At 55.6% G+C, this 14,844-nt stretch overlaps 1 protein-coding gene across 3 annotated transcripts; it reads left to right on the forward strand.

The window, feature by feature from the left end:
• The first annotated feature begins 1,209 nt into the window (after nucleotides 1-1,209).
• On the forward strand, nucleotides 1,210-11,716 carry TOR4A (torsin family 4 member A). 3 transcript variants are annotated; one of them, XM_062590800.1, is made up of 2 exons: nucleotides 1,210-1,275; nucleotides 8,681-11,716. In XM_062590800.1, exon 2 carries the CDS (start codon nucleotides 8,720-8,722, stop codon nucleotides 10,388-10,390), a length of 1,671 nt encoding a protein of 556 aa, XP_062446784.1. In that variant the 5' UTR covers nucleotides 1,210-1,275; nucleotides 8,681-8,719; the 3' UTR covers nucleotides 10,391-11,716. The 3 variants fall into 3 exon arrangements, with proteins under 3 accessions (XP_062446784.1, XP_062446782.1, XP_062446783.1); XM_062590798.1 differs by lacking the exon at nucleotides 1,210-1,275 and adding an exon at nucleotides 2,689-2,793; XM_062590799.1 differs by lacking the exon at nucleotides 1,210-1,275 and adding an exon at nucleotides 6,006-6,410.
• The last annotated feature ends 3,128 nt before the right edge of the window (nucleotides 11,717-14,844 follow it).

A 14,844-nucleotide genomic window follows, 5' to 3' on the forward strand; every position in this document is an offset into this window, starting at 1 on the left:
AAGAGGGAGACCAGGTACTAAGGTGGCAGAAGAAATTCAGCGTACACAAATGTAAAATGGTTCATACGGAAATAAGGGGAGGGCAGCTGCACTGAGGCTTCTATAATGGCTCATCCAGCTTGGGGTGTCCCTCAGCTGATGGATATGTTCTCCATATATTCGTGCTCTTTTTAATCTTCCCCTCATGGCCAGTGTGGGAGATGGGACTCAGGACCAGCTGGCTCCTTGGTTGGAGCTGCTGTAGCTGCTCGTGTGTTCCTATTTCCCTTATCTGAGCAGTATTTCCTGTTCTCGTCTTTCTGTTTCAGGACATCCCCGTCCTTGGCTGAGCAGCCCAGCTGCTTGCAGGCATGCAAGTATGGGGTGCTGCCGTGGCTCTTTTGTCCACAGGGTAGATTTCTTTTGACCTCGGATACACTGGTTTTGTAGCAGCTCCAAGCATGTGACTGGTTTAGCCTTCTGTAATTTTCTTTTGATGGATTTCCCCCTTTTCGCAGAGTTCCTCCTTCCGAGGTGCCGCTGCTGCCGGCGGCTCCCGCGGTGCTGCCTGGGAGCAGCCAGGTTGGACAGTGGCCGCAGCTTTTGAACGCGGGTCTCTGCTCTTAAAAAGGTGCTGTGCCCTGAAGCAGAGGAAAACGTGGAACTGGCCAAGGGTGCAAAAGCTTGTGGCTGGCAGCTCGGTGTTGGCGGCTGCCCCGTTTGGATGCCACTTGCTGCTGGGCCAAAACCCATGGGTAGTGAACACCCAGTGGTACCAAATACTCCCCAAAGCCACCCGGGGCCACCAGCTCCCTTTACTGCTGTGCCTCCCACCTCTCCTCACCCCCAATTTCCTCTTTTTTTTAATTTATTTTTTAGTCCCTGCCTTCCCCACATTTGCCCTCCCTGGAGCGGTGGCAGCCAGGACCAGGAGGAAGTGCCTGGGAAAAGCAGCAGCAGGAGCCCCCAAAAAGCAGAGCTTGAGGCCAGTGACGTGGGGTCCGTGCAAAGGACGGGGACGTCCGGCGGGGGCCGCGGGGCTGGAGCAGGCCTGGCCCCGCACAACGTCCCTGTTTGCGTGGGATTTGCGTTCCCAGCCAGCCCAGCCCTGCAGGAAGGGCTGTGGCCCCGCGGCGGCCGCGTTATCGCGGCTCCGGGAGCGCAGGCCCCCGGCAGGCAGCCGCTTCCCCTGCGTCGGGGCTGGCAGCGGAGCCGTCCCGGGGCGGGACGACACACACGTCCCTGCAGCAGCAGGAGACGAGGGCCGGGGCCGGCAGCCCCGACAGACGCCCCGAGGTGAGCTGGGGATGGGGCAGTGGGGAAGAGACCCGACCCCCGCCTGGCACGCTCGTGACCCCCCCACCCCATTGCACACACGGTGTCTCGCTGTGGGGGCCACTGCGGTGGCCTTTTCTTTGGTGGCTGCTGCCCGCTGAGGTGGTGATTTTGGGGGCCGGTCAGCGGTGAGGCCCAGATCGGGTCCGCGAGCCTCAAGCGTCCTTGCTTCCTGCGTGCATCCTCCTCCGCTCGCCCGCGCTGAAGCTCCTCGGCCACCCTCTGTCCCACGAGGGACGGCAACGGGCTCCCCGGGCTGCGCGTGGCAGGAGCCCTGTGGCCAGCACCACTGCGCTTTCACCTTGCGCTTTCCTCAGGTCCCTTGGGTGCTGGGGCCGGCGCTGGGGACTCACCACCGCCACCTCTGCGAGACCAACCCTCCCTGTACCTGGCCGCTGAGCGGTTTGATCCGCGATGCCTTCAGCCGCTGCCTCTCACCTTCTCCCTCCCTCCACCACTCCTTTGGGGCGGCAAGTTACGCTTCATTTTTTACGCGGTGGCTTCTCGAGGCCGAGGATCCGTGCGCCGCCGCCTGCCCTCTCCCGCTGTGGCGAGGGACGTTTCCCCTCGTGACCCACAGAAATCCCTGCACCTGCAAAAATTTGCTAGGCGAATCCCCCCGCCGCCCCACGCGGGGCAGGCGTCCGAGGGAGCCCGGCCCCGGCCCGGCGTGGCCCCAGCCTCGGCCCCTGCTCCCCCTGGGGCTCCGGCCGGGCGTTTTGCTTGTGGGAACGATTCCTGGGGATGGCAGCACGAGAGGCTTTGGGTGTCCGTGATGTAGATGTCTCCGCTAAAACTTCTCCGTGCCCTTGGGACCGCTGGAGAGGGGGGACAGACCTCCGGTGCGCACCTCACCCAGCGCAGGCGCCTACGCGCGGGCATCGCCCTGCCGTCCGCGCGCGGGCTCGGCCACCTCCTTCTCCCTCTTCCTCTCTCTTAACATGTCCCGCAGGGAAGCGGCAGGTTTTCAGAAGGTGTCTACATGCGCGCCGCGGCTCCCCGCTCCTCGGGGCTGCCCGAGCGCCGATAACCGCGTTATTACATACGGCGGCACCGCCTCGGCCTCCAGCGGCCTTCGGCCGTGCCGGGCTCCGGGCTCCGGGGCCAGGGGGGGTCCGGAGGCTCGGGGGGTGGAGGCGGGAGGGGGCTCTGCGGTCGCGCCGAGCGGACTCGGCGGCCCGGCCCGCGTTCATCTCGACCGCAGCCTCGCGGGCGCCGGCGGCGGGTGAAGCCGGGGCCGGCGTGCGGAGCGGGGAGGGAGGGGGAGCGCCGGGCGGGCCGGAGCCAGGCGCCGCCGCCGCGCCGGGGCAGAAGGAAGTGCGGCGACAGGGCCACTCCTCCTCGCCGCTTCCTCTCGGCGGTCGCTCCGGGGTTTTATACAAATGAGAGCGTGCTAGCGGGACGGCCGGCCGGTCCCGAGCCGGCGGTCGCGGAGGAGGCGCCGACGGCCTGTCTCGGCTCCGAGGAAGACGCTGCCCGGTAACTGCGCGTGGGCTCCGCTCGGTCGCCCGCCCCTCGCCCGCCGCCCCTCCGCCGAAACGCGGCTCGGCCTCGTGCCCGCCACAGGCGATGGCGGCTGCGGGCCCTCCTCGCCGCCGCGGGCCCTCTTCGCCGCCGCGGGCCCTCTTCACCGCCGCGGGCCCTCCTCGCCGCCGCGGGCCCTCCTCGCCGCCGCGGGCTTCCCGCCTTGCTTGTCCCAGCTTCGCCTCCAGCGCTTCCCGCAGCCGCCGGCCTGGCTCCTCCGAACCACTCATGTCTCGTCCCTCTCCCGCCCGCGCGGCGGTTGCCCTCCCTGCCGCTCTCTCTGTTCACCGACCGCCTTCGCGACGGGTCTCAGTGCAAAAATTTTGGCCGAGAGCAGGTCCGCCGGGCATTTGGGGTGGAAAGCGGCCCTTGGCGGGCTGCGGCTTGCGGGCGCTCGCATCGCCTCCGCCAGCCGCCCCGCGCCGTGCCCCCGGCGAAGGGAACCCCCTGCGCCCCCCGCGCTTCCTCCGGGGGAAGCGGCCGCAGCACGTCCCGGCGCTTTGCAGAAGAAGGGCTTGTTTGCAAGCTGGGGAGCCGCTGCGGGTCGGTAATTCGGAGGCTTCCCGGCGCTGGTCGGTCCGGGAGCCACGAGCTCGCCCCAGGCGCTGCCGCCTCACCAGCGCTCGGGACGCTATCGGGCCGTCCTGAGAGCTGGTGTTGCCCCTCACTTTGGCTGAAGCATTTCAGATCTGCCTCCTCCGGCTGGAAGAACTGCTACTGCTTAGCTTTTCCCACTAGAAATTTCCTGGTTTTGGCAGAGGGCTTTGGCTGTCAGCTGGAGGAATTAATGTTTTGGGTATTTCAAGCATCTCAGTAGCTTTACTGATCGCCTCGTTCCCCTCGAGGGGTGCTAACAATCGCGGTTTTGGATGCGATTCCCTCCTTTCTGATGCCATCCTTGGAAAACACCTTGTTCTGCTGTCTGTGAGCTTAATTAACGTGATGATAACGAAGGGAGAGGCGCGCCGCAGCCAGCGCACCTGCCTCCCACCTCGGAGCTTGCCGCCGTGCCGGCACGCAACCCCAAAGCGCAGGTCTGCGGCCAAACTTTGCCTTCCCTCGCATCAGGGATGCAGCGCAGGCAGCGCTCGAGCTGCACAACGCCTTCACTTGCACCCCGCAGCGAAGGGCTGCTTGGCAAGGAGCTCGGCTGCAGGTTAACTGTAGTGAGGGGCTGCCCTTAAAAGCAGATCCTGCCTCAGCGGGGCAGTTCTCGTCCACGTGCCGTGGTGGGGCTTGGTCTTGGGAGGGGCCCTGCTTCCAGTGGATGAGGGCTCACGTGTTGGGCCCATGTCACCTGAGCTGGATACTTCTACCTGTGAATGCAACCTGCTCGGAGGAGGTTTTTGGAGGTCAGAAGCGGGCAAAGCCGTCCCGCGCGCAGCGTCTGCCTGCAGACTCTTCGGCGTGTCTCGGCCGCCCGGGCTGTGCTGCTCCAGGGTTGATGGCCCTCGGTCTGCCCCATCACCCGGCCAGCAGACCTGGGGTACGCGGGAGGCGCATCCCAGCTCCCTCTCCCGTCCCGGGCAGCTGCGTGTGTCTCCTTCTGCCCACACAGGACCGTTTGTTGTGGAAACTTTGTTTTGGCAGGAGGAGGGTGACACATAAATGCAAATGCTAAGAGGAAACTTAAAGGAGGAAATCTGAATGCTCTCTCAGGGCCATTTTCAAGAGCTAAGTGCAAGTTTTCCTACAGTTTGTTAAAACTAGTCCCAGAGAAGTGACTAATGATGTTTACAAGAGCACTTGTGAAGCTGAGGACTGAATTTCCACTGCTTTTCCTTGCTGCATTCCCCAGACATCCACTGCGGTGCTGAAACTGCAGCTTCCCAGGGCTGGCACTGCCTCTCGGGCCACCGCTCGGCCTCGCTCAGCAGCAAACGCCAGCTTCGGCCCTCGTCGGGCATCGTGCAAGTAAGGGCTGCTCTTACAAAATAATTCAGATCCTGAGTAAATACCGCCAAGCTTTAGGAACTGACTCACGGCATTAATAGGATTATTATATGCATGACTGGACCCATTTATTTACCTGTTGTTGGAGACGGGAGTAGGTCCCTCCCCTCAGCTTCCCTTCTCTTCGGCTCGGAAGGATCAGCATCCCGCTCTGCGAGCCCGGGCGGCCCTGAGCTCAGTCCTGTGCTCTTTTTCCCTCGCACGGAGCCCAGGCTTCTCCCACGGACCCTGTCGGTGGTGGGAAAGGGGGCTTGGGGACAGCACTGAACTGCTTCCTGCGTCTGCCAGCCCCGGGAGCAGCAGCTGGGCAGTGCATTAAGTTGCACAACAGCATCCGCAGGGAAGTATTTGTGCTCACTCATTTTTTCCTGCCAGCAGCAACCCTGTCCCATAAAATCCCATAACTTCCCCTTAATGTTTCCTCTGGCCTGTCTGAACCTGTGTTGTTTTTGGACTGAGAAAGGTGAACCATGTGTTTCGACAGAAGCTGAGTGTTTTGCCCCAGATGTTGAGCTGGTCCCCAGGCAAACCGCAGCAATCCCACGGCCCGGGAACGACAGCACGAGTGCCTGTGGCCCCGGGGTCTTGCTCCTCCAGAGCCCCACGGTTAGCAGCGGGGTCGTCTGGATAGTCTGCCCTGAGCTTTCGGGAAGGACCTCCGCTTGGTCGCCTTCAGGCATCTGCGGAGCACGAACAAGGGGAAACTCATGAGAAGAGGCAAGTGTGAAACTCCGCTCTGTGCGTGGGGAGCTGGGGGGGGGGTCCCATACTGGCATCCCCGGCAGCAGCAGTGGCCTCTGTCCCATCTGCGCTGCGTCCTCTCTAGGGCTGCTTGCAGGGATCTTGTCTGTCTGGTTCTGCTCCAGGCACAGCCGAATTGTGGGCCGTGGTCCTTGGCATTGCTTATATTATGGCAATTAGTGGTCAGGGAGCCATTCGCCTTGGCCAGATTTCGGTGAGGGGAAACAGGAGCCGAAGGATTTCACGCTGCAGCTCGGTGTGCTTGAACATTTTGCAGCTTGGAGGCTCTGGGAAAGAGCCAAGGCGGAGCGAGGAGGTGGCTGGGAGCGTTTCCCAGTGCCGGCGACTCTACGTGCCTTTCCACCAGGCGCCCTCGCGGTGCTCTGTGTTGACGGATGGACTCGTGAGTCAGGCCCTTGGTGGGGGAAGTAAAACCCTCGCCTGAGCAAGAAATCTAGTGTGGGGCAGGTTAGCCACTTCCTGCTGTGCCGAAGTGAGTTAATAAAAACCCTTCCGGGACCTCCTCTTCCTCCTCCTCCTCCCCGGAGACTCAGCTTTCGGCAAAACCTGGGGTCGCTTTCCCAGGCGGCTGATGAAAGTGGCTTTCATTGCACTGCCCGTTCCTGCTCTTGGGCTTGGCAATGTCACAGCAATTAACTGTCCCCTTGCGTCAGCTCCGGAGGTGACCGGGAAATGCCCTCCCACTGTGACACAGCTCTGCTGGCACAGCCTGTGCCAGGCAGGGGACAGACCTGTCACCAGCGACATTTTGGCGTGTGGAAATAGCCGGGCGTGGGGTCCTGCGCTGCGTGGCCTGGACTCGCTGGGTTTTATGCTGACATGGAGATGCGCTGTCTCCCGTGGGGCTTCCCTGCCAGGTTTGTTTCTCCTGTCATCAGGTCCTGCTGCTGGAGCATCTCCTCTCCTCTTCCTCCTTGTTCACTGACTGAGGTTTGTCCGTGCCTTTCCCCCACAGCCGGCTCTTCCCTGGGATGCTCGTGTCTCCGCGCTTTCCCTTCTGGCTCTGGGGCCTTGCTGTGGTGACACGAGAAGCAGATAGAGCCGGGAAGACTTTTGCTGCCGCACGTGCTGGGGTGTCTTGCATGGCCGGATGGTCAAGGGGCTTGAACACAGAGGCACGAGCGGTAGGGAAGGACCGCGCTGGTCAGGGCCTTGGCCAGGGGAGCTGGCGCTGCCATGGAGCTCCTCACCCCAGAGGGACGTGCCGCCCGGCGTGCATGCTCCTCTGGCCGGTGGCAACAGGAGATGTGCCCCTGGCAGTGAGCTGCGGGGAGCTCTGGGCTGAGGGAGGGCTGAGCGGCTGCTCTCACTACGAAGTCCTCGCTGCCTGGCTGCTGCCTTCACCTCCCCTCCGGCAGCGACTGGCGTGGGCTGGGGCTGCCTGGTGTGCCCCCTCCTCCCAGCCGGGCTGCTTGCCTGGCCTGGGAAAAATTGCCGCCAAGGACATGCCATGCCATGGTAAGCCGTACGTGTATTTTCTACCAGCCATATTTGTGAAGGAGTGATTTTTTCCACAGCAACTTACTCCCGTGCACACATCCCCACCCCGAAAGGTCTCTCTCTGTGGGTAGTGGAGTGACTGTTTCCTTGTGGGTGTGTGTGTACATGCATGTGCGCAGGTGCTGGTGCACAGGTGTGGTTTTGGGTGTTGCTTACAATTAGCAGACATAGGGAAATAAGAATGAATGGCAGTTCTGGTTCAGAGTGAGGGCCCATCTGCCTCGCGTCCTGATTGTCACAGGACCGGGCTTGGCTGCCTAGGGGGCAAGCAGAGGACAAGTGTATACGATACTTCCTCAAGTTGCCTGGTTGATGGTGGGAGCCTGATGTGGTTTGTCTATTTAGTAACCTCCGATACCGCCCTCCTCAAGTGCTCGCCTTGTCTCTCTTTGAATCAGGGTAGACTCTTTGAATTCACAGCAGGTAGGTCTGCAGATTAACTACCTTCCCATACCTTCCCTACTACCCTCCTTATTTTTGATTTGTGCCTTGCTTCTTCTAGCTTTGCCTGATGGGCTGGTTCTTGTATTAGAAGAGGACAAATGCTCAATCCTTGCTCAACACTTACAATTTTGTAGATTTGTTGTATTTTCCTCTGCCATCTCTTTCCTGCTGAAGGCTTTTGGTTGCTCAGTTTTTCTTTGTCTGGAGGCCAGTCCCTGCCTTTGGTCATCCAATGTCTTTCTCAGCACCTTTTCTAGTTCTGCTTTCATCTTCCTCCAACAAGGGCTAAGACCTGCACACACAAGCCGATATTTGGGCAAACTAGTTGTTTGTGTAGTGGCATAATCATGTTTTCCACTTCAAATTTTTTATTCTGTTCCTAATTGCACCTAACATAGGTTTTGCTTTTTGATTGCTGCTGAGGGCTGAGCTGGTATGTTTGTGGCAGTGTATACAATGTCCCTGGGCTCTTGCTCTGGGGAAGAGTCAGCTTTGAGTCTTCCTTCTGCATTGTGAAACCAAGGTTGTCGTTCTTCATATGCATCACTTCATTTATTTACACTAAATTTCTTCTGTCTTTGTATTCCCAGTCCCTGACATTCATGTGCCCCTCCTGCATTTGTTTGCAGTCTGCCCTCGCCCTTCCTGGCCTGAGCAGCTTCACATCAACAACAAATTGTCTCACACCACTGTTCAGCCCTTTCCTAGGTTCTTGCTGAATATGTTGACTGTTTCTGATATCACTGGATAGCTTTCTGATGGAGGCCAGGGCTCCGAGGGGCTGATCAGCTTTGAGAGCCCCATCACAGATCTCCTGGGTGTTTTTTGAGCAAGTCAGCCAAGTTCAGGGTTTGAAATGTGTAGCGTCTGTGATAGGAGCTAGCATCTCAATTTTACCCATTTACCTCATGCCAGTCCCAGGAACTTTTATGTGCTTAAAATACCTTCTAAAAAGCGAGCTTTGGTCTGAAGGTCTCTGCCACTCTGCCCTGGATGATCACTACAAATAATCCTGCCTATTAGAAAGGTGGGGTATCTTTCTAGTTTGGCTGCATCCAAACATAATTTCTTTAAGCCTTCCTCTGCTAACATTTAAGTAGCCTGGTCCTTATACACCGTGATCAGTTATTTCCTGATCTTACAAAGGTTTATTTCACATTTTCCTTTTCTGGTTTGTTTTCAGAGAGAAGACGATGTGAATGGGCTGTAAGAACAAAACGAGATGGATGGAGACCTGCCCTGTGCTGAGGTGGATGGAGAACTGCCCTCTGCCACGGAGAATGTGGAAGGAGAGGTGGCCTGTGCCAAGAGCGATGCAGAAGGAGAGGCGCTATGTGCTGAGAGACAGGCAAAAGGAGAGGTGCCGTGTTCGGAGAGCTGTGGGGAAGGAGAGATGCCCAGTGCTGAGTGCAACGCTGAAGAAGAGATGCCCAGTACTGAGTGTGATGCTGAAAAAGAGATGCCCAGTGCTGAGCATGATGCTGAAGGAGAAATGCCCCGTGCTGAGAGTGACACAAATGGAAAGGCACCCTGTGCTCAGAGTGACGGGGAAGGAGGGACACCCAGTACCGAGAGTGATACTGAAGGAGAGACAGCCAGTGCTGAGAGCGATGCAAAAGGAGATGCACAATGTGCTAAGATCCCTGCTGCTCCAAAGAAAATCTCTTCTATTTCTTCTCCCTTGCGGGCGATCATCCGCCTTCGACGACAGTTCCGGATGCAAAAGAAAAGTCGTCTACATTTAGAGCTCCCTAGAGAAAAATCTTCAGAGCTGGTCCAAACAAGACTGCTTCAAAGGCAGATTTCCCTGAGCCGAACTAGCCTGTACAGCTCTCCTATGTCCTTCTTTAACCAGAGCAGTTTTGAAAATTCACAATACTTCACCTTTGACACATCTGTGGACCAGTATGCTATGAGTAAACGCAGGCGGAAGAAGAAACGTAGGAAGTCTAGGATAGTCCTGTATCCAGATAAAACAAAAAGATATCTTCCAACAGAGGAGAAAAGCAATGCAAAACGCTGCCTTCTCTTGCTTATTGCCATTATCTTCTTCCAGATTCTAAACGCTATTGAAAACCTGGATGATAACCTCCAAAAATATGATCTAGATGGTTTGGAGAAAACGATGCACCGGGAAGTATTTGGGCAGAGTGTTGCTGTAGAAAACATTATGGAATTGCTGAAAGACTATCTGGCTACCCACATACACAATAAGCCTCTAGTAATCTCTTTAAATGGCCCAGTAGGAGTCGGAAAGAGCCATGTTGGCTGGCTGTTGGCCAAACATTTTCGTTCTGTCATGGACAATGACTTTGTGCTTCAGTACTTTGTGATGCATCACTGTCCAAATGAGGTAAATGATCTCACTTGCCAAATAGATTTGTCTAAGAAGATTTCTGACCTGGTTACAAGAGCTGAAATAGAAGAGAAGATACCATTGTTTATTCTGGATGAGGTTGAACTCATGTCTCCAGTCCTGCTGGATACTCTCAGCCGATTCTTTGAACCCAATCAAACCAATGAGTTCCTCAATGCCATCTACATCTTAATAAGCAACATAGGAGGTAGTGAAATAACAAAGTTTGTTATCCAGAATGCATCCACTGAGCTTCTGCATCAGCAAAGGGGAATTGAGGAACTGCTGAACATCATCCAGCCTTTACTGATCCATGCCCACCCTCTCTGGAAGTCTGCAGACATCGTACCATTTGTTCTTCTGGAGAAGAGTCATGTCATAAACTGCTTCCTAGAGGAGATGAGGAGGGAAGGGCTGTATCCTGACCAGAACCATATTGAAAATTTAGCCAGTCAGCTCAGTTATTACACTACAGGGGACAAGCAGTACTCCAGAACAGGCTGCAAGCAAGTTGTGGCCAAAGTCAATTTACAGTAGTGGATTACTGCAGAGACCAAATCCTGCTCTCAGGAGCAGCGGAATTCTGGGCTTAGAGAGGAGTACATTATAGCAGACTGTGGTCATGGTGTCCTTTCTCAGGCCAGCTGTAATTCCGTCCCAGTGGACACACTGTAAGAGCATTCGAGGTGATGGGACAACAGCCCAGACTCCTCCACTGTGTGAGCTCTGTTCTCCTCCAGATGCATCACTCATTCCTAATGGTCTGTGAATGAGGCATGGCCAATGAAGCCATAGCAACCTCCCATTAATTTAGGGGTGCTTTATCTATTCCTTACATGCTTGTTTGGGATATTTGTCATGAAGGATTTGTGAGATGAGAACAGATGCTGTGGGATAATATAAACAGAAGGAGGAAATAGTAACACATTTGGGTTTACTGTCTCAGCAGTACACAGTCTTGTCTCTTTTCCTCTGTGGCCTCACTGTCTTCACCTCTTTACTTTTATTAGTCCTGGCAGGTCTTGTGCAAGGTGGGTGGCTCTGCAGAGCAGAGGCAAATACTGACAGCCAAGGGGATATCTGGGAGATCAAGAAGAATCTGTGGCTCTTTTGTCACCCAAATGCCCTGGCAGTCAGTGCTTTGCATTCTCCAGTTCCTATGTGACTGCACTCCCATGAAACTCTTTTGTGTCCTTGGATTAACTCCTAAGTTGTAGCTCTTCTGAGCTCATGCCTTAGCTCACCTTTGGCACCTCCAGCAGGATTCCTACTGTGCAGGTTTGTTTGCGCTTGCCTCAAGGACTGCTTGGATGGTGCCAGGTAGTGTACAAATAACTGCCAGATTGTTTAGATCTGGAGATGGCAACTTGTCCTAAGAGCTCTTCTGCTTTTTGCTTCTGGGTACACTTCACCACATTAATTATCTAGAAAGCCCAAAATAGCAACTGACAGATACCATGCAATACGTGCTGGAAAAGACAATTTGGGCTCTCTGTGCCAAGTACAGCAGGAATCCTGGGCTTATTCCTAGTCCTGCAAGGCCAAAAAAGGTTCTTTACCATTGAGACCCAGAGGAGAGCATGTTGCCTGTAAGCACCTTTTGCAGAAGCACGTGCCCTTGTTTTGAGCAGGCAAACTGAGGAGTTATTTATGACATATTGCTTTTTCAGGTTTTGTTTTTGTGCCTAGATCCCCTTCTACAACTTGCTGTGAACTACCATATACATCAAACGTGAGGACATTTGCACTGGTTGTTTGATTTGCCTCTTTCTAATAAAGGAAGTCCAAGGACTTCCATCACAAAATCCTGCTTCCAGAACTATTGTGAGGAATAAATCCACAAATAAAATCTTTCAGAGTAGATTTCTTCCATTTGACTGAAATGTTTGAAATGGGTTTTCCTCCCAAGTGCCTCTTCCAGACTGATGCAGCTGTGCATCTTGGGGTGGGAGCAAGGGCTAGAGCTTTGCTGGGTGTTTCTTTTAGACCACATCAATGTAGTGTGGACACAGCATGAAGAGCAGAGCCCTTTGCTCATTCAGACACTTCCTACTCCCCTGCCTTAAACACCTCCCTGTGAACTTGCTGAGGGAATGTCAGAAAGGGAATTATCCTTATTTCTTCCTAAGCCCCATTTCCTGGAGATAAACTTGCCTGACTGAGCCAAGAAATCTCTCTATGATACGAGTTCACCTAAGTGAAATATGTATTTCTTTTTTGAGGAGGCCAGAGGTCCTGAGTGTGTTACCTATCAAGGAGAGTACTACAGTATTTTCAAAAATCCCATTGGAGAGACAAAGTAATCCCTTAGCCAGTCAGATCCCAGTCTGGGAATGGGACATAGGGAAGAGTTCATTGGTAGCTCATCGGGGTATGATGATGGCAAGCACAGGCATGGGAGAGGAGGACCAGATCCAACAAATGCGCAGCATGGCACTGCTGAAAGCCGGGTGCTCACACCGCCTGTGTCTGGGAGCTGAAAATGCTGTTGAGGGTGTTAGACGAGCTCAGAAGGTGTCTATAACAGAGAGGCCCTGGGGTCCCACCAAAGCGGGCCTGCTGGGCTCTGGGCTGCAAATGGCTTTTGGTCACAGGTGTCAGGACAGGCAATGACACTGATGGCAGTGGTACAGTTGCAGAAAGGGCATTTCAGGGTTTGGCAAGCAACCACAGGTCTGTGGGGACCTTGGCTGCCTGAGGCTTGCAAGGTTATCAGGAGTAACTCCATACCTGGGTAGCGTGGATCCTGAATGCAGTGTGGTACTTCGGCCAAGTGACTTTTTTGCAGTTACCTTAGGGGAAACACAGAGTGATTCCAAATAGGTACGTAGTGAGGATGAGGTGCTAATGTGGACGAGAGAATGAAAATGATGGAGGAGGATAAAAAACAAATATGAAATAACTGTGTCTATGTCGCAGAGCATGGACGCTGTGCTGGGCGGGGAGGCCAACAACGAGAGCAGGAGGTGGCCAGCGGGATGCTGTGTTGGGACACTGGGGCGATGTCTAGAGCCATTGGCATCCCTGGTGACTCCTGGCCGGGCGGCAGGAGCCGCTCTGAGAGGTGGCGTGAGCCATGGGGCCGGCACGAGGCAGAGCGAGGCCCTGCCGAGGCAGGCAGGGCAGCAGCCCGGGGCTGCGTGCGTGAGCAGCCTGGCTGGGGTGGTTTCGCCCACAATGTGCCCTGGGGTGGGCACGCAGCTAGCGTGGTGCTAGCCTTGCCATGGACCCACCCCTGGCTGCCCTCCTTCCCATCCCTCTTTCATCCGGCTGTGATCCTTACTCCTCCCGGTGCTGCTGATGGCCCTTAAGGTCTTTGAGTCACAAGCTCTTCCCCACAGCTAAGCCATCGCCGCACCTTGCGCCCACACATCGGGTGAAACCGCTCCCATCCCTCTACCCCCTGGGGCTGTGGGGCTGCACCCCATGCTCGTCTCACCCACACCAAGAGATTGCGCTGGGGAGGCTTGGCCCCGAGGCCAAACATGAATCCCCAGTGCCTGGATAAGGAGCAGGACAAAGCTGCTCCTCGCAATGAAGCTGGAGGCCAGGAGGCTTCTCTGGCTGAACCGTGAGATCTCAACTGCGCTGAGCTCTGTCTCGTGCCCGCAGAGCCCATGGCAGAGGGACTGCCAGGGCCAGCCTGGCGTCCTGTGCCCACGGCATGGAGGAGCTCAGCCCATGAGCTGCACGGCAAGGCCCTACCCTGGCTGCTGCTTGCAGAGCTCTCCATTGAGCATGTGGCTAGGAGCCGTTGGGGTGTGCCGGGTGCGCGTGGCCCCAGGACCTAGGGCACCCCTGCACCCCGGGACCAGGGGCACAGTTACCTCCTTCGCCCAGTGCGGGGGCCCGCAGGAGCACAGCCTGGGCTTAGTTTTGCTGTGTTTCTCCGTGAACATTGCTCAGGCCCTAGCCTGCACGTGCAGGACTTCTGACTGGGCTCTGGCTAATTTCAGCTAGCTGAAATTTCTCTCCAGGAGAAAAAGTTTGTATTTAAATGCTCCTAAAAAAGGAGCTAAGCTGAGCTGGCTCCATTAATCCAAGCAAGCTTGTTTAAAACAGTTTCCAGAGGTGGATGCTGGCTGACATAGCCAAGACTGGCTATACGGCCAAAAGTCCTGCCTGGGCTTGCTTTCCTCCATGGGAAGATGCTCCGGTGGTGGCACATGGCACGAGGCCAGGGCTGCTATCCATTACGCAGGCTTTGCTGGGTGCTCATCTCAGAGAGCTCCCACGTGCTGCCTGCCTGCTTCTACTGCTGTCCACGTGTCCCTGGGGCACAGTCTCTGTATACACTGGTAGCAAGAAGCTGAAGGAGGGTAGTTCTTCACCGAGGAAGGGAAAGCTAAGTGTGACCCCTAGAAGGTTAAGTGCTTCACTGCTTTTTTCCCTTTAGCGTTCACTAAACGGATTTTAATATCAGTGACAGCAGGGGAAGAATATGGGTTGCAACAGGGGAGACCAGATCAAGGACAGCTCAGGTGAGTTAGAGCTTTTCCAATAGCTGGTGAATGATGAAATTCATCCAAGAACACGGCAGAAATTGTCTGCATCCAGCTCGCAGCTGGCAACGGCCTTTGAGCCTTCACGGAGCTGCGGCAAGACTCCGAAAGGCCGAGAAAGGACAAGCAGCACCTCTCCTCAGGCAGGGGAGGGAGGCACAGGGAAATACGGACCTTACATTCCTGGGGAAATACAAGAGCAATATATTACCTGTGAGCATGTAGAGAAGGGAGAAATAACACCTAGTATCATTTTTGAAGTTTAGTTGTGTCCATAGATTCTAATTTCCTTTTTTTTTTTTTTTTGGCCAGGATAACAAGTTATTCAAAGAATAGCTCTTAACTGTTGATGATCACTCTGCAAGGATGAACTGGGAGGAGCTTTGCAGGGTTTGGCCCTGGAGGGACACTAGTCGACGGTTTCATGAATGATGGGGAGGACAGAGCTGGCAGCTGGCCTACCTCTTGAATTTGGCGGGGAGAACAAAG

This window comes from Rhea pennata, chromosome 18 (assembly GCF_028389875.1).
Source record: "Rhea pennata isolate bPtePen1 chromosome 18, bPtePen1.pri, whole genome shotgun sequence".
Lineage (NCBI taxonomy): Eukaryota > Metazoa > Chordata > Aves > Rheiformes > Rheidae > Rhea > Rhea pennata.

What these genes read in the sequence shown, in the direction of transcription:
- TOR4A (XM_062590800.1), top strand. Translation starts at nt 8,720, where the DNA reads ATGGATGGAGACCTGCCCTGTGCTGAGGTGGATGGAGAACTGCCCTCT.